This window comes from Typopeltis vanoorti, chromosome 25 (genome assembly GCF_054136105.1).
Source record: "Typopeltis vanoorti isolate ZY-2024b chromosome 25, IOZ_Tvanoo_1.0, whole genome shotgun sequence".
NCBI lineage: Eukaryota > Metazoa > Arthropoda > Arachnida > Uropygi > Thelyphonidae > Typopeltis > Typopeltis vanoorti.
Genome location: NC_143573.1, coordinates 1,968,144 through 1,994,354, shown reverse-complemented (window position 1 = coordinate 1,994,354; position 26,211 = coordinate 1,968,144). Strand labels below are relative to the sequence as shown.

The window sequence follows — 26,211 nt, the reverse complement described above, 5'->3', positions numbered from 1 at the left end:
ACCCTTTACAAATCCATGCTGACCACCATAAAGAATGCTATGTCTATCAGGCCAATCGTGTTTTCTATTCTATTCCTAACTAATCTCTGCAACACCCTGACAACAGCTGCAGTTATACAGACTGGTCTATAATTGGAATTGTCTGTCCTGGAACCATGCTTGTTGAGTGGAACTATTTTGTCTTCTTTCCACTCCTTAAGAATCCTACCCACTGCAAGAGTTTCATTTTGGAGTGCAGAAATATAAGGTTGTGTATTATATTGACAGTACGTACTGCAGAAAGTGGATGAGATTTGGGAGTGATGGCTGACAACAGACTGAAGTTTAGAGAGGGCATATTTGCTAGTGTTGCAAAGGCTTCACATCATAGTGCTCCTATGATAAGATGTACTCTAATATGTAGGGATGAAAAGGTGGTTGCACCACTGTATAAAGCACTGGTCAGACCACTCTTGGACTATAGTGCTCAAATTTGGTCACCTGGTTTTCAGTGTGATATGGAAACATTGGAGAGAGTCCAGAGACAAGTGACTAAGACAATATCAGGAATTTGGAATGCTGGCTAGGGAGAGAGAGGTTGAAGGAATGTGGATTGAAAAGTTTGTGGGTAAGAAGAAAAGAGGTGATATGATAGAGACATTTTAGTTAGTCAGAGGATGGTATTGGATTAATCTAGATGAGATTATAAAAAGAATAGAAGGTGAGAGAGAAAAAACCAGAGGCCATCTCTGGAAGTTATGTAAGAATGTGGTGAAGAGGGGTATGAGATTCTTACGTGGAGAATTGTGAGTGAACGGAACGTATTGCCAGAATGTGTTTTTAATGCAAGGAGTGTTAAGGATTTTAAGATTCGTTATGATAAATATGTTGTCAGTTGAATGAACCTCCCACAACAATTCTGATAACTCCATGGAGGGTGCAATAATAATAATACTGTATAATTGGATTATTTTGCTTTCTAATTGACATATGAACAAAAGAGTATACTTGAAAAAGACAGTAATTTCTACTATTGTTTAACTAAAAAAGTGTAAAAATAAAGAAATAAATAAAGGTTATCAACTGAATAAAAAAAATCTTACTTCGCCTGGCGGACCAAGAAGAGACAAAATTACAGGCAGAGCAATTAGACCATTCACAAGCCCTATGATTACTAAGGCAAAGAGTACATAGAAGAAATATCTAGGGGAAGAAAAAAAATTTAATGCTTGACATTATTTTATATATACATATATATATTGTAAAATGAGTTGAATGACTTAAACGAGAGTTAGGTAAAATAATATATATATATATATATATATATATAACAAATGAGTTACATGACATTTGACCTTTTTTTAGTTAGCCATTCTTCCAGTGGCGACCCGTCAAGTTTTAAGTTGGGGTGCTGCCTATACAAAATAATTTTTAAAAAAATATTTTTTTCCTAATTAGTAACCAATTTATTAATAAATAAATCTGTAGATTTATTTATTAATAAACTGGTTACTAATTAGGAAAAAAAAATTTTTTTTAAAAATTATTATGTATAGACAGCACCCCCACTTAAAACTTCATGGGCCGCCACTGCATTCTTCTCTAATAATAACTAATGTACAGAGTGCAATCCATGTAATTTTGATGATTACCTCAACAGTGAATTCCCTTTTTTGAAAAATGATGGCTAATATCATTATTTGAAGCTTAACCAAAGAATCAATCCTATATTTAACACTGGAAAAGTGAGGAAAATTATCATTCAAATATTCAATGTTGCAACTTTCAACATCAAATCCCAACCTCACAACTTCTGGAAGTCTTTCAAAAAGTTATGAAATAAACAGTAAACCACTGTTTGTAGTTTTATTGCTCATTTGAACACTAAACCCTGTCTAACCCACAGGAAAAGTCCAAACGCTACTGTTTCTAAGTTTGATATTTGCAATTTTACCAATTATTTGAACAATCTGATCATTCAGACAACCGAGGGGATTGAAGGGAATACAATTCACTATTATAGTATTATAAGAGCTGTCTAAAACATGATGCTCTTATAAAGCATATAGAGAGAAGACCTTTATTTCTTCTACAACGATACATGTTATGGAGTAAACAGGTTTATTAACAAAGAAATATATGCTTACACATGATGACATATACATCCATAACTATCGGTGGAATATTGGTTGAATAAAGCATTAATGATGGTAGATTACGTGCTCAAAATGGGTACTTGTCTTTCAAGACAGGTTTCGTAGCGCATGTGACGGTTCTCTGTTATCTTGGAGAACAAGGGTTGGGACATATCGTGTAATTTTATCCCTTTGTTCATCAAGGTTTGAAGGCGAGTCATGGCAGAATACCCATTCCTTCAACATATCCCAAACAAAGGCATCAAGCAAAGTGAGATCAGAAGAACATGAAGGGTATGGGAATTCTGTGAACTTCAAAATGAGCCTACCAGGGAAGTTTCTGATAAATAAGTTCTCAAACCATGTAATGTGTGATGGATTGCTTCATCCTTTGGGAATACCTGTGCAAGAAATGGAATGTTTTTTGCATGACACATCCTATGCAAATCCTGAGCAAACAGAACCAGCATATATGACGTACGAAAATCACCCAGCTCCTTAACACTCGAGAGCTCGCATCGGTAATTTTGCAGCGTACGATGCAGTATATCTGAGAGATACATTCATTACTAGTATGTGCTAAAATGCAATAAAACATAAAGAAAAAACACTGCAAATATAGTACATGATGGTACAAATTAAGTGAATATTAAATCCAACATTATTTCATAGCCAAATATAGAAACTACAAGAGTTTCGTGTTGAATATATAAAAACTAAAAGTTTCAGTGAATGCAAGCATAAGTAGTGCCTTATGGGCAACTCGTAGTAAAGGTGGAGCAAGTTTCAGACACTTTCCTTAGTATTTTTCATAAACGTAACGAACATCTCCTATAGGACATGTATGATAAATATTGAATCTAACATTTCATAGCCAAATATAGAAACTACAAGAGTTTCGTGCCGAATATATAGAAACTAAAAGTTTCGGCAGATGCAAGCATAAGTAGTGCCTTATGGGCAAGCTGTAGTCAAGGTGGAGCAAGCTCCAGACCATTTTCCTTAGTATTTTCCTTAAATGTATCTTCTAGAGGATGTGTATGACAAAAATAAGCCTTTGGCTCTCTATTCCATGAATACATGATGGTTTATTTATAACAGAGAATTAAAAAAAAAAAAATCTGACAATTGACAATGAATTGTATCTCTCTACAATTCATTGTCAAATATCACGAACCTTTACATATGCGTTAAACCAAACTGACAACAAAAAAAAGTGTGGAATATCACTCGTAGCACAGCTACTCATGACCTCCAAGCTATAAACTGAATTGTGTAAGAATATTTATATTAAACATTTTGCATGAAATGTGGAAAGGCAGCAGGAGTAGATGATATTTGACCAGAAATGCTGAAGTATGGTGGTATAAGAGTCTTACAGTGGCTGCACTGCATAGTTCAGAAAGCCTAGAGAGAGGGACGAATTCCCGATGATTGGAGTAGAGCTCTCATAGTACCCATATATAAAAAGGGAAATAAAACTGAATGTGAGAATTACAGAGGTATTTCCCTACTGAGTGTTCCTAGCAAGATCTAAGCAAGTATACTTGAGAAACAGTTGAGAAGAATTGTGGAAGAAAAGCTTGGTGAAGAACAAGCTGGATTCACGCCAAATAGAGGCTGTCAGGATCAGATCTTCACTTTACGACAAATAGTCGAGAAAGCATGGGAATATAACAAAGATCTGTATTTAAGTTTTGTCGATCTGGAAAAGGCATACAACAAGGTGCCAAGAGAGAAGCTATTCAATACGCTGCAGTTATATGGTGTCAATGGGGCATTATATCAAGCAATACTTAGTCTTTATTTGTGTTGTAAGTCAGCAGTTAGAATTGAAAGAAGTACAGGAAGATGGTTTAATGTTAAATCTGGTGTGAAACAAGGATGTACATTATCCCCTCTGTTATTCATTATCTATATGGATCACATTATGAAGGAAAGTGGTATTAAACATGATATCAAAATTGGAGATGTTAATGTCAGCTCTTTGCTTTATGCGGATGATGTTATACTTCTAAATAAATCCGCTACAAGTCTGCAAGATTCTCTGACTAAATTGAATAGCTGTTGTAATAGATATGGTATGAAGGTCAGCAATAAAAAGACAAAGACAATGAAAATAGGCAGAATCACTGAAAATGTCAACTGTGTTGTGAATGGAGAACCTGTGGAACAAGTAAAACATTTCAGCTATTTAGGCACGATTTTTACTGAAGATGGTAAATTAAATATAGAAATAGACAACAGAATCAGCAAAGCTGGTATGGTGGGAAGTCAATTGAATAAATTCATATGGAATAAGAGAGAAATTAGTCGCAATACTAAATTAGCTGTATACAAGACAGTGTTCAAACCAGTTATAACTTATGGATCTGAGAGCTGGGTCAGAAGTAAAACACTTGACCAAAGACTAGAAACTACAGATATGAGAGTCCTGAGAAAGATTATAGGCATGAACAGGTGGCATCAATGGCAGTATCATATTAAAAACGAGGATATTAGGAAAGAACTTGACATTGTCAGCATTCAAGAATGCGTTAGCAGAGCTAATCTCAGGTGGTATGGTCACTTAAACAGAATGGGCGAAGAAAGATTAGCAAAACACGTGTTCTCTGCCAGGTTGGCAGCAAAACGACCCAGAGGAAGACCAAGATATAGGTGGATTGATACGGTACAATGTGCTTTAGACGATAGAAATATAAGATCTGATAATGTTGGAGTGTTGACAAGTAACAGACTGATTTGGAGGAAAATTGTAGATAGGAAATTAATAATGATGTAATTTTTTTCATGTAGTACTATCATATCCTGTACACCCCTTGAGGGTACATGGCAGGAATTTGATGATGATGATGATGATGAACATTCTGCATGTATCTGTCAGATCAGATGTGAGCTCCCAAGTGTTAAGGATTCTCTGTAGTAACCGCCTCGGTATCCCAAGTTTTACCGCTGTTCAGCTTTGACTGAAACACTTGTTCCAGCACATGCCCGTGATACTCATTTGTGTTAACAGTTTGTGGTCTCCTCGAATGCCCTCTGCATTGTGGCAGAACACTCCCAGTATGTTGGAACCTCTCGATTCAATGATGAGGTAATGATGTCACTGTTGCTTGAGGCATGCTTATGGAAATGACAAACAAACTGCTCAAAAATATATCGTCAGCTTGGAGAATTTGCTCAACCAATTCTGTATGAACGAAAATAATGCTCAACAATAAACATTTTTCTTCCATGTCAACATCATTGCTAAAGCTAAATGTAATGGCATGGATGCTACATGTGCTCTTCTGTTAATGTGCATGAGATTGAAATGCACTGAAAGGGGTGTTCAAGTTCAGTACTTTTTTTTTTTTTTTTTGCACCATACCATATAATGATAACTGCTACATACTAATAATATTAAACAGATTAGGTAACAGATATTTTGTATTGAAATTAACAATACATAGTTACCATGAAACAAACAAAGAAACAAGCACTTAAAAATACATTATTTGCCTTGTATTTTATTTCTTTGAAACTGCTAGTATAAATTTCCACAAATCAATAAATTAAAGTAAACAAAGCAATGAACAATTTGAAATGTGGAAAGTCAGCTGGAATAGATATTTATCAAATGTGAAGGTATAATGGAGATATAGAGGTGGTGCTAGCACAGAAGGACATAGGAAGTTGTTTGATCTGAACTGTTAAAAAATGATAAGCATTAGTAGCTCACATCAACCAACTTTCTATCTCCACATGTGCTAGCACCACCTATGTTCATTTTGTTACCAATAGTGGTTTTTAAGTTGTAATTGAAATTGATGATGATGATGATTTTTGTTGTTGTTGTATGACTGTTGTCTTTTGGATTGTATCCAATTATATTGATCATATTCAACCCGGCAGCAGCCGGTTCTAAACATGTTATCACCCAAGCCTACCAACATTTAAAGACTAAGGTATATAGCGCACAGCTGATGATTTCGTAGCTTGCTATGCATGTGCACATTCCATTGTTTAAAAATGTGGCAGGTGAGGGATGGAAATGTGCAATTGTACATGAAATGCAGGCAGTGGGAAGTACAGGAAACAGGTGAAACTAGAAACAGCAGGGATGGCCTCAGGTGGGAATAGTGGCTTGAGAAATCAGAGGGTACACTGTATTGATTTTTTCTGTATACAATGCTAGGAGCATAATAATAAAAGGAATGAGTTAATAGCATTAATTGACTCCACCTCTTCAAAGATTGTTGGCATCACAGAAATTTTGTTAACTGAGGAGGATGGTCTAACAGGGATAGAAATCTTCTGTCCTATAGATTGAAGTTTCTGTCCTATAGATAGCCGTGTTTTTCCAAATTTTATTAAGTTCATTTATCATTGACCATACTATGAAGAGTCCATGTTTCATTGTTGCTATGTCATTTAAATCTGAAATCAAGTATGCTTCTAGGTAATTAAAACCATTAACTTATTCTATGGTTTCCTGATTAAGTGTTATCTATATCTTCTGGGTGTCTTCCAATTTTCATTATCTTCATTTTACTTGAATTCATAATCATATTATAATTTCTGTGCATTTATTGTAATTTTGCAAGCTGGTATTGGAGACCTATTATTATTAAGAAAGACTTCCAGAGAGTCAGGGTCTCATTGAGGGAGATCAATACTACATGCGCCAGCTTTCATACTTATTCTTGAATTTATTCACACTGCTTGCACACACAGCATTCATTGGCAATCCATTCCAATCATGCACCACCCTATGAGAGAAAAATTTAGCGCTCACCCTTTCTTAGCGGCATTCATTCTCAGCTTCCAAGGATGCCCTCTGGTCCTTTTCCCACCAACCATATTATGAAAAACTGCATCAACTGAAATCCTGTATGACCCTGTCAGAAGTGTGCAAGTCTCAATCATATTCTTTCTCCTGTATGCTAGTATCTGCAGTCTACAAATTCTCAATCTGTCTTCTTAATCAGTATTCCACAATCCTGATCATTTTTAACACTCTCTCTTTCTCTACTGTAGCAGAATCACAACAGTAACCAGGAGACCAGACCTGTGCTTGTCCAATTGAAATCTTATCAAGGCCTTGTAAAGAGGAAAAATGACATCTTTATTTTTACATGTGAAAGTCTGTTTCAGCATTGCAACTATCTTTTGAGTTGTATTTGCAATCTTGCTACATGGCTCCTGAACTTCAAATTCCTATCAACTAACACTCCAAGATCCAAGAGGAGACTGATCAGTTTTCTCTAGCATAATCCCACCAATATAATACGACACTGGATATCTTATCACGCCAAAGTGAATGACTGTACATTTACTGACATTCATTTTTCCATGCCCACAATTCCAGCTTATTCAAATCATTCTGCAAGTACTGCATATAAGCAGATTCTTGATTACCCTACCTATCTTTGCATTGTCAGCAAATAGCTGTATGTCGCCAGTCAAATCCTTCTCAATATCATTAATGTACAGATTGAATAACAGTGGACCAAGGAATGATCCTTGTGGTACACGACTAGTTACCTTAAATCTTGCAGACTCACATCCCATATATATCACTTTGATATCTGTCAGTCTGCCATCTTCTTATCCATGTGCTAATATTTTATAATCCAAATCCATTTTCTTCAATTTATGTAACAATCTTCCATGCTGTATTCTGTCAAAACCCTTAGCAAAATTCAAAAGTATCATTGTGTATCCATTCCCCTTGTTTACTTCAATGGTAACATTATTATAGAATGCGAGCAAGTTGCTAAAACATGACCTTCTCTTAGTAAACTGATGCTATTCATTACGTAGTAGAGATTTGCTGTTGACCCATTTTTGTATGCGAGTGCTGAGCAACATTTCCAAAATCTTCACTACCTCCTGAGATACTGATTGGTCAAAAGTTGGATACATTGGTCTTTGCACCCTTGTGTAATGGAATCTTCCCTGTTCTGAGACTCAAGTTATATAGCCTGGTCAAAGGAATAGCCATTTCAGCTGAACACTCTTTATCATCTGTGCAGATAGTCTATTAGTCCATATTGCAGAACTGTTATTCAGTTTGTGCAATGGCTCTAATACCTCTTCTTCATACACCTGAATTTCTTCATCCAGTGAAGAGGTAACAGTGAGCTCAATGTTGCATACACCAGGTTAATAGCTTTTAGCAAAATGGGCACTCATTAGTTGAACAACCTCTTCTACATCTGACACCCTCACACCATCTGCATTCAAAAGAGTCATTCTTTCTTTTACTTGCAGCATATCCATAGAATTCTCGTGGGTTGTCTTTAGCTTGCAGAGCCAATTTCTTTACATACTCAGACTTAGCTTTCTGTACAACAGTTGTAACCATTCTAGCCTGCTGATTATAATTTTCATAATGCACATCATCCTTATGCACACAGCATTCCTTCTACATCATCCAATTCTTACGAATCTCTTGCTTAATAACATTGCACACCCATTTGACTCCTACCCTATTTATTCTTCAAAACTCTAAGGACACATTCTGATATTGCATCATTTAAGTATTTTTGAAATGCTTCCCATGCACTGTTGATATTCTTCCCAGCCAGCAACCGATATCATTCCATTGAACTTGGTATACTCCTCAACTGGTATTTCCTGCTTTGTTCAGGAAATCTTTTCTGAATGGAACATTCATAAACTCAGTCACTTCCCAAGTAAGTACTGCAAAGTAGCTGTCGCCAACTGGAGGCAAAATTTTAACTTAAACACTCTCTGACACTATAATCTAATCTAGCTCTCTGACCTCGAGTTCCTTCTGTCACATACTGCTTGAGGAAGTTGTTTTGCAACAGCCCAATAAATTCAGTTTCATTCTTCTCATGAGATTTTACTGCTACCAATCAATATTTGGATAATTAAAGTCTCCCGTTATGGTTACTCTTCTCACGCCAATCGTCTCTGCTTGGTGATGCATTTCTTCATCACTAACAACCAATCCACCAGGTCTGTAACTACACCCTACTATGTAATTGATCTTGTTAGATTCCACCTCACACCAGATAGCTTCAAGCTCATTGCCACATGAAATACTGTTAGTAGTAGTACTACAATCATAGGTCTCAACTCTAACTGGATTCAAGTCATCTGATATCATTAGCAGCACCCCCTCCTCTCCTATCTATCCATCCTAAAATACTATATCCTTTACACTCAATACTAGTTAGGTCTGATTCTGATTGCCAGGTTTCACTAATGCCTACAATCTGAAGTTCCAACATACTGACCAAGGCAACAAACTCTACCTCTTTGTTTCTGATACTTCTCACATTCATTTATAGACATAATAATCTATATGCATGTTCTTTTGTACACATCTTTGTACACATTTGATGGGTCTGGAATGGACGAACAAAAAGTCAAAATCATTCTCTGCTCATAATCATTTCCATGATAATGTCCATTCCCGTCATTAGCACAATTATAACATTGTCGCTCTTACACTCATATTCTCACCATTCCTCCCATTATAATTTAGTTTCTCTGACTCTGTGTTAGGTCTCATACCAGTAATTAGTTTTCAAGATTCCTGATACAAAATGCATTCAGATGTAGGCCATCCCTCTTATACAAATCTAATCCTCCCTCAAACTCACTCCACACATCCAAAAACTCGCATCCATTCTTCTACACAGCCTACATATCAAATTATTTGACATCATAGCCCTTCTTAATTCATTTTTATCATATTGAGATAATATACTTACTATTCTCACTCTTGCCTCTTCCAAAAACCCTTTCATGTCCTCTCTCATACAAACTTATCACTAGTTAATTCATTAGTACCTACTACAATTATGATCTCATTTACTTTTCTTTTTTGTTTTTTAATTGCTTGTGTTATATTTTTAATTTTTACTCCTAGAAAACTCAAAGTTATAGCCTGTTCATCAACAGCATGTTTTATGATAGAGTCACCATACCAAATAACATCCTCCTTTTTACAGACAATGTTACTTACCTGATTTTCATTACTTACTGACTTATCTGATTCTGTGCTTTGTTGTTTCTTATTTTGCTGCTTTTCTTTTCCTCTCTATGTTCATTCAAACACCTCTTGACTTTCTATAATTTCTATGTCGACACTCTGATAATTTGCTTTAATTTCACTATTTTGGAAGTTAATTCATTTTCAATAATTCCTGAATATCTCCAATAACCTCTTTAGCAAAGCAAGCTTACTTGTTCTCAACTTTCTTGTGCTCTTCTTAGTGTTCTGTTTCTTGTGCATTTTTGGCAACATTTTAAACTATATTTATTATTGCAACATCTTAACAAAAATATGTTATAAAACATTAAAAACATGAAAATCTACACTAACATTCTATAAAACACTAATTTTCCAAGGGAAAACACAATAAAACAGATAAAAAAATCACCAATTTTACACAACTCTAAATTCACCAACCAATTACAGTCAGTGAATTTGATTTATTATCTGTTATAATTACTACATCATCTACATATATGATGTGTGTGTGTGTGATTGGTCTTCATTGACTTTTACTCCTTTTGTTGAGGACAAGGCTTCTTTAACCACATTGTCGTCGATATGGATAAAATACATCACTCCTCGTATATTTTGTATCCATCATATATTTCAATGTAATATCAATGGTATTACAATTTTAATATGCACTTCGCAAACATGGTAACCTTGACATGTATACATGTCACAGCCGGTTGGGTGGTTAATGAGTTCTAAGATTTCTTTCTTTCTTTTTTAATTTCAATTCTAATAAAATAAATGTAATAAAATAAAATGATTAACACAGTTTTACTGGAAGGGTATGTGATTCTGTAGCGCAACTGGAAGGATGACATTACATAGCACCCCTCGATTGGAAAAGAACTGAGTTCAATTCTCATCGTGAGGAGAGGAATCTTCACATGGGCTTTTTCAGTTGAAGATGAGTAAGCTACTGTCATATGGAGGTAGCAGGGTTTTTTTCTCCTGAGAACTCAGGTTTTTCATCCCACATACAGAAAAATCACATAGTTGGAGGATTAAGTAAGGGAGATGGAGTGTTGCTCTCCCATGATGAGTCCTTGGAGATGCTACATAACAATAATAATAAAACTCATAAGAATAATTAGCAGATAAGATAATTTTATACTAATTTATTTACATAAAACATTAGTGTAATTGTGATATCAATGAATGTAACATAACCTGAATATTATTTTCCAAATGTGTGGAAAATAATATTCAGGTGTCTTGTAAGTGCTATATATAATTTGGTCTTAAACATAAATCTTATGATCTAAGACCGAATTATATATAGTCGACTTTATATATATATATATATATATATATATATATATATATAAGTTTACTTTTCAATTTTCTTTCTTTATAACAACAGGATAATATGAAGGGGAGGAAAAAAACTAAGTACTCAACTTCTTTGAAATTAATATGCACTTGTTTTTTTTCTCACAAAGATGGTCACTGAAATCAAATCAGAAAACTCATATTTTTCTTGTAGAGAAAAAAAAAGGAAAAAAATCATGCACATCACCTGTCTGCTTTGTGGAGATTTGGCTCATCTTGAAAATGATATATTTTTATATTATGCTGAACATACATAGTTCCTTTGTCTCCAAGAAAACACAGCATTAACATACTTTAAAAGTCCCCACTCTCCCATAAACCACCAAATAACCAAAACTGTTTCACTATCTTAAAGCATAAAGAATTCTGCATAGCCTTTTAAGGAATGTGGACAACTGACTATGGATTCTGACCTAATGTTCAATCTAAAACCTTTGTGTGCTGCATTCCATTAGTAGATATCTACTTGGATACTGAATGAAGGATGGACAAGCAATTTGAGATTAAGCAGACGAAAATGTGTGTTGCAAATAAAATGATGGGAGGTATCATACAATGGAATTTCATGCTGGCTCAGGTGTTGCCCAGTAAACCCAGCCACACACACAGCTTCTGTCAGGATACCAGGGTGAACAGTGAAAATTCAGCTATTGGAACAAACTTTAACTCAATATCAGCAGAATTCATGATTGGTGCTGTCAACATCTTTTGATGTTGACAGCACCAATTCAGGAAGGAGTAGCTATAGCATTTAATGCTAACTACAAGGATAATCTTGAATGGCAGGCAATATCAAGTAGAGTGATCTGGGCAAACACCATAATGGAAAATTGAGCAATGTGACGTGTGCATAAGGTCCCACAGAAGGTTCTACTAAGGAAGAAATGAAGGAATATTTCTAGGTACATGAGACAAAGAAAAAGTCTGTTACTATTGAAAATCTAAACAGAGTATAAAATGATTACCAGACAAAGAAATGTTTCAGAAAATTTGGAGAACAGAGCAAAGCTAATAATGATAAGTACCTAGTGGAAATCTGTGCAGGACATGGGCTAGTCATTATTAACATCATGTTTCAACATAAAGATGTGTACAAATTCTCAGGGAGAGAAGACATAAGAAATAAGAAAAGTCTCGTTCGCTATGTTATTGCTGATAGCAATACCTTCACTCTCATCAGCAAACAAAATATGCAGAGGATCTGAAATAGAAAGTGAACACCATTCAGTTTTCATGGCAAAATTATTTCTACCTGTAAAAAGAAGGTATGGACACAGGTTCACAACTACCACCACAACTAACTTTTACATAGAAGACTTCAACCCACAAGCTCTAGATTCAGCAAGTCTAAAGCTCAAAGCGTGGCTCAAATATCTTGATCATATATTATCCATCTGGCCCCATGGCCACCAAACATTAAATACATTCCTAAGCCACCTAAACAAACAACACAAATGTATCCAATTTACCATTGAAATTGAAAATAATAACTCTCTTCCTTTTCTTGTCACATGTCTTCCCTCAGATTGTCTGTCCTTCACAGTCTACCACAAACCTAGAAGCACAGGCCAATACATACAGAAAGATTCATACCACCATCCAACACAAAAACTAGAGATCATCAGCACCCTCAAACATAGATTCCTAACAATTTCCTCCGATGAGCAGGCACTGAAGAAGGAACATGAAACCATTAGACAAACCTTTATAAAAAAAATGGCTATAAAAAGTTCACAAGATCCTCAACAAAAATGCCATGAAAGGTAAAAAAGATTACAAAAATGCCATAGCCATACGATACATTAGGGGGAATTTTGTAAAAAAATAAATAGAACACTACAGAAATATAATATGAAGGCAACTTTCAAACCTCCTAATAAAAATTAAAAAGTATACTCAGCTCATTCAAAGATTCCCTTTCTTACCTTGCACCTGCAACTTGCCCTACATAGGGGAATCAGGGCACACAATTCCAACAAGAAAGGACAAACACAAATGACACATCAAAGACCATGCACTCCAAACATGTCACAGAATTAAATGGAAAGGCACCAGGTCCTTATATTACACCAAAACCTGGTTTGAAAGAAAATTCAAGGAAGCTTGTGAGATGCTGATTCATCATCCTAATCTCAACAAGAATGATAGATTAGTAATTCCAAGAATCTGGAAGACCCCATCTACAACCCATATAGGATCCAGAACTTGATAGCAAAATCCCAACAAAAAGAAAACCTTAAGACAAACAGGACTGTAAAGATTCATTTGATGTAGTTCCACTGTAATTTTTTTAATGATCTGTATATTATTACACTTTATTATGTATAAAAAAGTATTTATTGATTTAATAATTATTTATTTATTTTTAATTTAAATGTTTATTTATCTTGCCAAAGGTCAGGTTAGCATAAACAATTAACAAAGGAGTTAGATTTAGCTTACTTTTGCGTAGTATTGGTTTTTAGCTTACATTTTGTTGTGTCTTGTTTATATGTATGTTTTCTTGATGATGACCTCGACATAGAGGCCAAAATGTTGAGTGTCATTTTCTTAATTATAGTAATTGCTTTAACATGTGTTTCTGTCTCCAGAAATTGTACACAATGAATGCTGGTGGCTGTGTAACCTTGAAAGAAAGAATTTACATACCAAAGTTCACTTACCTAACAATGAAATCAAATTCTGAAAATGCTAACATGATTACTCCCAGTAATGTAGATAATGCTCCATGAATTACAGGTACAAACATATGTTGTAGAGTCATACCCATTCTCCGGTTTCTGCTTCCTATGCTTGTTAAAAATCCCTAAAAGAACCAAAAATTTATTTATTAAATTGAAAATCGATTACAACATTAAAACTTTTTGTTCAAAAGAACCAAAAATTTATTTATTTAAATTGAAAATCGATTACAACATTCATTTCTGAAACTTTTTGTTCAAAAAATTCTGACCTATACCATTTAATACCGTGGATAGGGCGAGATTTAAATAATATGTAAATTCACCTCTATAGACCAAATGGTACAATTTTTTCAAGCTGCTTCACACCTCTTGAAAAGGGTAGGGTAGTGTTTTCATATCATGAGACAAAAATTATTATCAAAGATATGCTTAACCTGTTTATCTAAAAAAATTGTTATTTATGCTTATATGTTTATTTGGTTTTAACTCCCCAAATGAACACGTGATAATTAATGTACATGCAACTGAATAACTGGTGTCCCACTCAAAGGGGGGGAATGAAAATATATTTCATATGAAATCAATCATGTTTCCATTCTGTTTTTATACTTTGTTTTTCATAACAAAGCAACCTCAGTTTATGTCTGGGTAAAAATAGGATGAGAACAAGAATATGATTTCTTGTTAGATATAACATACTTTCAAACCAACAAAAAACTTTGCTATTAGTTATTCAATTAATATGTTTAGCAGGTCTAAAGGTAACATAACTATTAAAACATGATTTGTTATTTGAAGGCCTGTTTGGCTGAGTGGTTAGCATACATACTTCCCAACCAACAGGCTGCAGGTTTGAATTCCGTTGCAAATGGACCTATGTGAATGTCTTGAGTTAGGAAATGAAACTTCCTGTCCAGTTTGAGACAATGACCACCTCCTCATTAGAAGCCTGAATTGGCTTGAAAAAGTTTCATATTTTGGCTTATATAACAAGGTTTCTAGAAGTGGTATGGTCACAAACAGAATGAGGAAAAACAAGTGTTCTTTGCTAGGTCGGTAGGATAAAGATCCAGAGAAAGACCAAGATGTAGGTGGATTGATACAGTAAAAAGTTCCTTAGAAGACAGAAATATAAAATCTGAAAATGTTGGAGTCTTGACAAATAACAGATTATAGGCATATGTTTCTGTGTTCAAATGAAAGATTTCGGTAATGCGACCACATGTTTATTAAGATAAATAAAGATAAACAAACCCAGCAAGCTTCGTATGTCGTTTGACTTACATCTTCAGGGGTTAAAGGTAACTAAAAGTTTAAACACAAGAAATGAAAAATTACTCAAAATAGTCCATTAGATGTTGTTATGACAGCCTAACTGTTCATCAAATTAAAAAATCTGAATGCAGAATCGATACACATGTTAATGCTATGTTTGAACAATGCTGGATGTTGTTCACGTTCACTCTGTCCAAGGTCTGACTTAGGTATATTTTTTATAAATGCAGAACAAACTTGGTGTAGAGTTAGGCCTTGGTTTTTGTTGCATTGTGTTGGGATTCTAAGCATATCTGCAGCCTCCTTAAATTTCCTTGTGAAACAGTTTTTTTAAATATAAGACATGTTCGTTTTATGCCAAAGTACATTATGGCCAGTGGAAGTTGTGTGGGATGCTAGGCCTGATTTGTGTTCTCTCCTTTTTTGCATGTCTTTTTGATGTTCGTTCATACAAATTTCCCCCGATCTTCCGTCTGGTCTACGTAACAGATGCCACAGGAACAGTAAATTTTATAGAGACTTGGTTTTTTTAAAGGGTGATGTGGAGGTTTTGGGGCTGTAGAAATCTTGATATTTTTTCTAGTAATAGAAAAGCTACTTTAATGTTATGCTTGTATAGTAATTTGGCCAATTTGTCTGTAACATTCTTGATGTATGGTAGCGTAATTGTGTTCTTGAGATCTTGTTTTTGTGAGATGCTTGTAGGAGGTGTCTTGAAGATTTTTTTGATTGTCTTAGGTTCAAAACCATTTTTTTGTGAGGATCTGTGTTAAATAATGTAATTCTTCCTTCAGCTTTTCTTCTGTGCTGGAAATATTGTAAGCTATATCCCTCAAGGGTTTTATTAAACCTATTTTTTGCATGGGGTGGTGGTGTGAGGCTGCATTAAGAAATCTTCCTTAAATGTCTCTATAAATGGAGAAAGATAATCTGTTTTCTTTTTCATTGATTTCTATTAGGATATCAAAGAAAGGTAGTTTTTTTATGTTCTTCCTGTTCCAAATAACAGATTAATTTGGGGGAAAATTATTGATTGGAAATTAGTAATGATGTAATTTTTTCATGTAGTATTGTCAAAATAATCTGTACACTCCCTGAGGGTATATATATCAGCATACTCACCATACTAATACAGTCTACATTTATTACCTTTTGTGAGTGGCAGCCAGTGAAAAACATAAATTATTAAATGTGTAGTGAAAATAAATTACAACATTTTGATAATGATGGAGATGAGATTGATAAGTTTTTTTTTTTTTTTTTAAATCAACCTCATAAATTATTTATTTTTTTGAATAACAAATGACTTGTATGTACACAGCAGTTCTCTTCACATCATGTTGCTATATGCATCGTATGATGCACAGCACATTTTTTTTCCACTCATGCATATATAACTCTTGATCTTGATAGACTTATATCATAAGTCTGGAAGATGAATAAAGGTATGGTTAGTAGAGGTGTGAAGACTAGATTTTTCGCTTGGAGAGTTGTGACTGAGCAGAATGTGTTGTCAGAGAATGTGAAAGGTTACTGGCAATGCCTCTAACTAGACTCTTTAAGTCTCAGATCTGGTAGAGTTCCAAGGGAGTGAAAAGAGACCAAATAATTCCCTTGTATACAGGAGGTTCTAAGACCACAGTTGCAAATTACAGACCAATCAATATCTCAAGGTGTGGTGGTAAAAGTACTGGAAAAATTGGTCAAAAAGAGAATTTAAGAATGGATGATAAAAATATGATACTGTATGAGGATCAACATGGCTTTGTGAAAGGTCAGTTGTACCTTAGTAATTTACTAACTTTTTATAACAGAGTAAGAGTGGAGTTGGATAAAGGAAATGGCTACATGATAATTCTGCTGGATCTTGCAAAAGCATTTGACAGAATACCACATGGAACTCTGTTATGCAAATTAGAACAAATGGGGATGGACATGACACTGGTTATGTGGATAAGAGGGTGGCTGCTGGAAAGAATCAAAAAGTGGTATATGGAGGTATAGAATTAAAGGCAAAATCAGGTGACTAGTGGCGTGCTGCAAGGTTCAGTGCTGGGACAACTACTGTTTAATTTGTACATAAATGATATAGGAAATAACTTGAAAGGAAATATTCATTTGTTTGATGATTATGCGAAATTAGGTAGAGTAACAGTTAATCAAGCTGATGAGCTTGCAGAATGATTTAAATAGGCTGTCAATATTATTATTATTATTATTTGACACCTCCAGGGAGTCCAAAGACTCATCGAGGGAGAGTGTGCCAACAGCATCGAACGATTGGCCCCCTTTCAACTACTAACCGTGCTCAAACTTACTTAACTGAGCCATTAGTAGCAGAGGCTCTACCAATCGACCAACCTTTGCCGGCTGGTTGGCAAAATGGGCAAAATATGGGCAAAAGATAATGGGTATCAATTTAATGTGGAGAAATATACAGTTATGCACTTTGAGATAAATAGATTACAAGCTGTGTACCACATTGATGGAAACTGTACTCCAGGAAATAGATGAAGATAGAGATTTAAGGGTGGTGGTAAACAGAGAGTTAAAGCTTAGAAGACAAATTGCTAAGGTAGCTCCTAAGATTACTTAGCTATTGAAGAACATTTTAACAAGTAGAGATAAAGAAGTTTCTATTCCTCTTCACAAGGCCTTGATACATCCAATCTGGATTACTGTGCTTAGGTCTGGTCTCCTGGATTTCTTGGGGATGAGGAAGCACTGGAGAAGATTAAGAGGCAAGTAACCAAGATGGTGAGTGGTCTGTGGAATGCTCCCTATGAGAATAAATTGAGGATGTGTGGACTGCAGAAGTTGGTTGAAAGAAGAAAAAGAGGGGATATGATAGAAACGTTTAAGTTGCTTAAAGAGTTTAATAGGATTGATGCAGGGGAAATGTTTCAACACTTGGGTACAGGGATCAGAATAAAGGGTCATCCTTGGAAGTTGAATAAAGGTGTAGTTAGTAAGGGTGTAAGGAGGAGATTTTTACTTGGAAAGTTGTGAATGAGTGGAATGGGTTGCCAGAGTCAGTTGTGTGGGTTTTGTCTGTTAATAGGTTCATGGAGAGGTATGATAAATTATGTGGATAGTTTGGGTCTCCTGTCATGGGTCTTCAGACTCCATGGAGGCGCCCATACAATAATAATGTATGCCATTATACAAACCTGAGAAGGGGGAAGGGTCATATATTATGGGATACAAATGGCACCTTAACATGAACTCAGCTGCCCTCTCTATATGCAAGTTGACAGCATTATACTATTTCTCATATAAATTTCTGTTCCCTTATGTCTGGGCAAAATAAGGATGAAAGCAAGAATATAAATAAATTTCATATGAATATAATTATAAGATAATTGAACAGTAACTTGTTAGAGAAAGAAACAACTGTCAAATGAAAAATAAGGTGATAACTATTGGTTCTTTCAGAAACAAAAAATCACCACATTCTTCATATCAACAGCTATCCATGAAACAGTAGTGTCCATATATACAGAATGATATACAACCTCTGATACAATGCAAGATACACTGAATTATAGCATTACTAAAGTGATACCAAATGATGAAAAAAAAGCAATATATAATGTACTGTGTAAGCAAGATGTGTGTGTGTGTGTGTGAGAGAGAGAGAGAGAAATGTCTCTCTTAATATAAAAAGTAATTTGGTCATTAATGTAGAAAATGGTAGTCATTCAAAAGGAGCTGACAAAGTATAAAATATTTATGTAGTTTCAAGAGAAAATTTTTATTGAAGTTAAAAATAAATATTCTTGTTTTTTGATGATGCTCTGAAAACTCTAAAGAGCTCTCATTGAGTTCTGTGTGAATTATATAAGTGAAATTTACACTGACGTGAATTTCACAATTGAAAGTTTATAGTATAGATTTATATGCAAGAAGAAATGAGGAATTAGTCAATGAATCATAATTGTGCCTATAGTTCCACAGAACGTTCAAGAAATGGGGAAATTTTTTGTCATTAAAGAAGGCATCAGTCAAAGAAAACATAAAAGCTGGTCATTGTTGGAGACCTAAACAGAAAGACAGAAAATCCCAGATATATAGAAATGTTTTTGGAAAGTGTTTAGTTTTAAGTAGGATAAAAATGAAAATCATACTGACAAGAAAATTATGTAAAGAAGTTTTAAAAAGAATTAAAGTTGAGCAGCTTTTACATATGAACTGTGGAGACAACTATACAAATATTATTCAAGAAAAAAATGAAAGAGTTTGAAAAAACAACCAAACCTTGGAGTCTTGGTGTCAAAGTTTGAAGAAAATATTAATTGATTCAGTTAGTTAGTCATATGGGGAAATTATTCTAAGACAGAAACTTCAGAACTAAATGGTGAATGCAAGAAGTCAAAGAGACAGTCCTGGAGAAGAAAAAAGCGTATCAAAAGTTCCTAGCAAGTAAGTTGGCAGATACCCTAAGAGAATACAGAGAAAAAAGTAAGAGATCTAAGCTATGTATAAGAGTAGATAAGCAAAAGTCATAGAAAGACTTTTGTAAGAACAGAAGATAAATATCATGAAGGGCACAAAATGTTCTGAAAGCCATTAAGAAAGCTTAAAAATTGAAAAAAAAAAAAAAAAAAAAAAAAAGGATGTACAAAAATCAGAGATGACCTGAAAACAGAAACTAAAGATATTTGGATATCAGGTAACCACTTTGAAAGACTTAAATGACAATCTTTCAAAGGTGGTCACTTAACAGTCTTTCAATATCTGATGTAGGAAAAAATTATCAAAAGACTGAAATGTGGAAAAGCAGATAGAGTAAACATTCAACCAGAAATTCTTTCTAAATTTTTTTTTAAATAATACCAGACATGAAGATCACAAGACCTATAACACAACAACAGCATGTGTAGGATTAAGAAGTAATCTACTGATACATTTGTTAAAGAATTCGAGATTGCACTCAGTGTGGGAGGGAACAGTATGGGGTGACTATTCCAAAGAACAGAAGTGAACAGAATGAAGGAAAATGATGTTCATTCAGATATAGACATAGAGTGTACAGGTAGCCAGTGGCTGCTCTACTTCTTATATGATTAGAAAAAAGTAGAGGAATGGCAATGACAAATTCAGAGGAACAATGCTCATGTGAAAGCATCTACAGAAGAGGCACATTGCAGAAACTGAGAGCCTATGAGAATGCGAGTAAAGGGAGTCTTGGAGAGAGGGGTCATCTGTTAAGTGGATCACCCTATTCTGTATATCATCAAGAATTCTTGGGAAGGATTTGGGCACACCAACCCAAATGTGAGAATAATTTTTCAGAGTTGGTTGAATATGAGACTTATAAAATGTTAGAAGTTTAGCAGAAGAGAAGTAATGTTTTGAATGAAAAAGAACACCAAGTTTTCTACAGGCTGAAGAAGTTACTGATGTAACATGTTGGTGCCAGGATAATCTGGATGTAACAGTCAACCCAAGCAAAAACTGATCTCGAAAGGATAATGAAACATTATCAAAATATAAGGGGAAATGAAGCCAGATCTTTCTTGTGGATAATAGACAAGCCTGAGTTTTAATATCACTGAAATTCACTAAGCTCTCTTTACCCAATCTGAGCATGGTGAAGTGATCAGTATTTAAGTCATAGTTAGGGAGGATCTTGAGGCTTTGATCATTTCATTACAGGGGTTTCACAAAAGAGTAATGGAAAGCACTGTCACTATTATCATGACCAGGATTTGAAGTCAGAGAGAGAAAGAGAGAAGGTTCTTGACATAAAGGAGAGAGAATAAGAGTGAGAGTACAGAACCCTGGTATACTCCTGCACTGAGTACCATACATACAGTTAGATAAAGAAAACTGCTATCTTAACAGATTATTTCAAAAATAGCACATCATTCTGTCATTCTTATGCTGTACAGAATTCTAGTGTTTTGGAAAACAAATGCGGATGTAAAAAAAAAAAAAAAAAAGATAACATCCAAACATCTAGCTGACTTGAATATGTGCTTGAAATATGTAAGATATCTTTATTCTTGAAAATTCCTCTACTACAGATAAGTAACAGATAATTCTTTCAGTTACTGTTAATAACCCATCAAGTCTTACTAGCATGTAATAACTGACACATAAGTATAAACAAAAGCATCATCATCAAATTCCTGACATGCACCCTCAAGAGGTGTACAGGATATGATAGTACTACATGAAAAATTTACATCATTACTACCTCCCAATCTACAATTTTCCTCCAAATAAGTCTGTTACTTGTCAAGACTCCAACTTTACCAGATCTTATATTTCTATCGTCTAAGGCACTTTGTACCGTATCAATCTAACTATATCTTGGTCTCACTCTGGGTTGTTTTGCTAATCTTTCCTCGCCCATTCTGTTTAAGTGACCATACCACCTGAGATTAGCTCTGCTAACGCATTCCTGGATGATGACAATGTCAAGTTCTTTCTTAATATCCTCGTTTTTAATATGATATTGCCATTGACACCATCTGTTCACGCCTCTAATCTTTCTCACGACTCTCATATCTGGGGTCTCTAGTCTTCAGTCAAGTGTTTTACTTCTGACCAAGCAGTCAGATCCATAAGTTAAAAAACTGGTTTGAACACTATCTTGTATACAGCTAATTCAGTGTTCCGACTAATTTCTCCCTTATTCCATATGAATTTATTCAGTTGACTTCCTACCATAACAGCTTTGTTGATTCTGTTGTCTATTTCCATATTTAATTTACCATCTTCACTAAAAATTGTGCCTAAGCAGTTGAAATGTTTTACTTGTTCCACAGGTTCCCTGTTCACAATACAGTTGACATTTTCAATAATTCTACCTATTTTCATTGTCTTTGTTCTTTTTAATACTCCACCTTCATACCATATCTATTACAACAGTTATTCAATTTAGTCAGGGAATCTTGCAAACTTGCAGCGGATTTATTTAGAAGTATAACATCGTCTGCATAAAGCAAAGAGCTAACATTAACATCTCCAATTCTGATATCATGTTTAATACCACTTCCTTTCATAATGTGATTCATATAGATAATGAATAACAGAGGGGATAATGTACATCCTTGTCTCACACTAGATTTAACATTAAACCATCTGCCTGTACTTCCTTCAATTCTAACTGCTGACTTACAACTGAAATAAAGACTAAGTATTGCTTGATATAATGCCCCATTGACACCATATAACTATGGCGTATTGAATAGCTTCTCTCTTGGCACTTTATCATATGCATTTTCCAGATCTACAAAACTTAAATACAGATCTTTGTTATATTACCATGCTTTCTCAACAAATTGTCGTAAAGTGAAGATCTGATCCTGACTGCCTCTATATGGCCTGAATCCAGCTTGTTCTTCGCCAAGCTTTTCTTCCACAATTCTTCTCAACCGTTTCTCAAGTATACTTGCATAGATCTTGCCAGGAACACTCAGTAGATAAATACCTCTGTAATTCTCACATTCAGTTTTATTTCCCTTTTTATATATGGGTACTATTAGAGCTCTACTCCAATCATCAGGAATTCGTCCCTCTGTCCAGGCTTTCTGAACTATGCAGTGCAGCCACTGTAAGACCTTTATACAGCCATACTTCACCATTTCTGGTTGAATATCATCTACTCCTGCTGCCTTTCCACTTGCTACTTCAAGTATGGATATGTATTCCTGACTGTATGCCTGTTGAGTGTGTTTTAACACAGTGCTATCACTGCTTGTTTCATTTAGCAATTTTTCGAAGTAATTACTCCATACTTCAAGGATATCTTTTTCTCCCATTTTCATGTCACCTTTATCATCTCTAACTCCTTTTACAGCACTCTTTCCTCCATTTCTTAGCTTCATCAACAACCTCCAGAATATCTTACCACCTTCTTGATATTTATTTTCTATGTTCTTGCCAAAGTCCTCCCATGACTTTTGTTTAGTTATTTTACACAGTGTTTCCCTTTCTTACATTTGTCTCTGTATTCTCTAAGAACAAAAGTTGACTTATTTGCCAGGAACTTTTGATAAGTTTTCTTCTTTTCCTTCACTGCCTTTTTAACTTCCTGTGTCCATCATGGAGTTCTGATTTTTCTATCCTTGCAGACTACCTCACCACATGCTTCTCTGGCTGAATCAATCACGGTTTTCTTCAAGACTTGCCACTGAATCTCCAAGGTTTGATTCCTGTTCTCAAACTCTTTCATTTTTTTTTCAATAATCTTTGTGTATTTTAGTCTACCGTTCACATCTGAGAGCTGCTCAACTTTTATTTGCTTTAAAACTTTCTTACATGTTATTCTTTTCAATATGAAATTCAATTTTATCCTGCTCAAGACTAAATAGTGATCACTTCCAATTTCAAATTCTCTGTACACTCTGGTGTCTTGCACCAGGGAGAAAACATCACTATCAACAATAACATAGTCAATGAGCTTTTCTTATTCCTTGCTTCTTCTCTCGATGTGAATTTGTGCACATTTTTATGTTGGAACATGGTGTTAGTAATAACCAGTCCATGTCCTGAGCAGAAATCCAACAGATATTTGCCATTATTATTAGCTTTGCTTTTTTCTCCAAATTTTCCCAAAATATTTTTGTATGTCTCACAATCATTTCCTACTCTGCTTTAAGATCCCCAACAAGGACCAACTTTTCCTTTTTCATTGTGTCAGTTGCTTTTTCTAAAGCATCAAAAAATTCCTCCACTTCTACCTTAGGATAGAACCTTCTATGAGACCATAGGCACAAATAAGTCTCATTGTCCAATTCCCCATTCTGATATTAGCCGACATCACTCTACTTGAGACTGCCTGCCATTCAAGAAGATTAGCCCAATGTAATGTGTTGAATATTATGGCTACAACTTCTTTTCCTTGATTGTCATTTCCTGAATACAATATTTTGTATTTATTGCTCATAAAGATCTCACCAGTTTTGGTCTTTTTTGTTTCAGTCACCCCTATTATGTCGATCTGGTACTTATCTAATTCCTCAGCTAGCTCCATTTCTTTGCCATTTAGGCTTCTTTTGTTGATAGTACCAATCTTTAACTCTGGTGATGTTGATTTCGCGTGTGCTTTCAGATTTGTTCCAATAGCTGACTTTTCGCTGCTTACCCTGGTTCCCTGGCGAATACAACGGAGGGCTCTTGTGTAACCAGGCAACGCCTTAGCCGGCATTGAACATTAGGTCAGAAGTCCATCATTTTGTATATTGGTTTAAGCAAATTAGAATACAATTTGGTCGGCTAGATACCAAATTGGCAGCCCAGGTAGATACCCAACAGGGAGCACCACGAGGTGAGGATTGAACATTAGGTCAGAAGTCCTGGTCGGTTCTCCACATTCCTTTAAAGGCTATGTAGAGGTCTCCTCTCAGTTATACAGCTTTGACCCTTAAGTACACATACAGCTTTGACAATTAAGCACAAAAGCATCCAAACTTATATACCAAACAATATAACAATTTATGACTAGCACAAAAAAGCAAAAAGTTCAGAAGGCCTGGACAGAGGGACAAATTCCTGATGATTGGAGTAGAGCTATAATAGTACCCATATATAAAAAGGGAAATAAAACTGAATGTGAGAATTACAGAGGTATTTCCCTACTGAGTAATCCAGGCAAGATTTATGCCAGAATACTTGAGAAACAGTTGAGAAGAATTGTGGAAGAAAAGCTTGGTGAAGAACAAGCTGGATTCAGGCCAAATAGAGGCTGTCAGGATCAGATCTTCACTTTACGACAAATAGTCGAGAAAGCATGGGAATATAACAAAGATCTGTATTTAAGTTTTGTCGATCTGGAAAAGGCATATGACAAGGTGCCAAGAGAGAAGCTATTCAATACGCTATAGTTATATGGTGTCAATGGGGCATTATATCAAGCAATACTTAGTCTTTATTTCGGTTGTAAGTCAGCAGTTAGAAGTGAAGGAAGTACAGGCAGATGGTTTAATGTTAAATCTGGTGTGAGACAAGGATGTACATTATCCCCTCTGTTATTCATCATCTATGTGGATCACATTATAAAGGAAAGTGGTATTAAACATGATATCAGAATTGGAGATGTTAATGTCAGCTCTTTGCTTTATGCGGATGATGTTATACTTCTAAATAAATCCACTACAAGTCTGCAAGATTCTCTGACTAAATTGGATAGCTGTTTTAATAGATATGGTATGAAGGTCAGCAATAAAAAGACAAAAACAATGAAAATAGGTAGAATCAATGAAAATGTCAACTGTGTTGTGAATGGAGAACCTGTGGAACAAGTAAAACATTTCAGCTACTTAGGCACGATTTTTACTGAAGATGGTAAATTAAATATAGAAATAGACAACAGAATCAGCAAAGCCGGTATGGTGGGAAGTCAATTGAATAAATTCATATGGAATAAGAAAGAAATTAGTCGGAACACTAAATTAGCTGTATACAAGACAGTGTTCAAACCAGTTTTAACTTATGGATCTGAGAGCTGGGTCAGAAGTAAAACACTTGACCAAAGACTAGAGACCGCAGATATGAGAGTCCTGAGAAAGATTAGAGGCGTGAACAGATGGCATGCATCAATGGCAATATCATAATAAAAATGAGGATATTAGGAAAGAACGTGACATTGTCAACATCCAGGAATGTGTTAGCAGAGCTAATCTCAGGTGGTATGGTCACTTAAATAGAATGGGAGAGGAAAGATTAGCAAAACAAGTGTTCTCTGCCAGCTTGGCAGGAAAACGACCCAGAGGAAGACCAAGATATAGGTGGATTGATACAGTACAAAGTGTCTTAGACGATAGAAATA

The 26,211-nt window shown here is 35.0% G+C and overlaps 1 protein-coding gene across 3 annotated transcripts in view; it reads right to left on the bottom strand.

The window, feature by feature from the left end:
- The window catches only part of ptc (protein patched), a 313,027-nt gene that overhangs the window by 54,906 nt on the left and 231,910 nt on the right, over positions 1-26,211 (bottom strand). For all 3 annotated transcript variants that reach the window (XM_090414812.1, XM_090414810.1, XM_090414811.1), the window contains 2 exons: positions 14,136-14,278; positions 1,083-1,182 (listed from right to left, as the gene is read on the bottom strand). In XM_090414812.1, the coding sequence (XP_090270938.1) occupies positions 1,083-1,182; positions 14,136-14,278 (243 nt within the window). The remainder of the gene's footprint in view (positions 1-1,082; positions 1,183-14,135; positions 14,279-26,211) is intronic.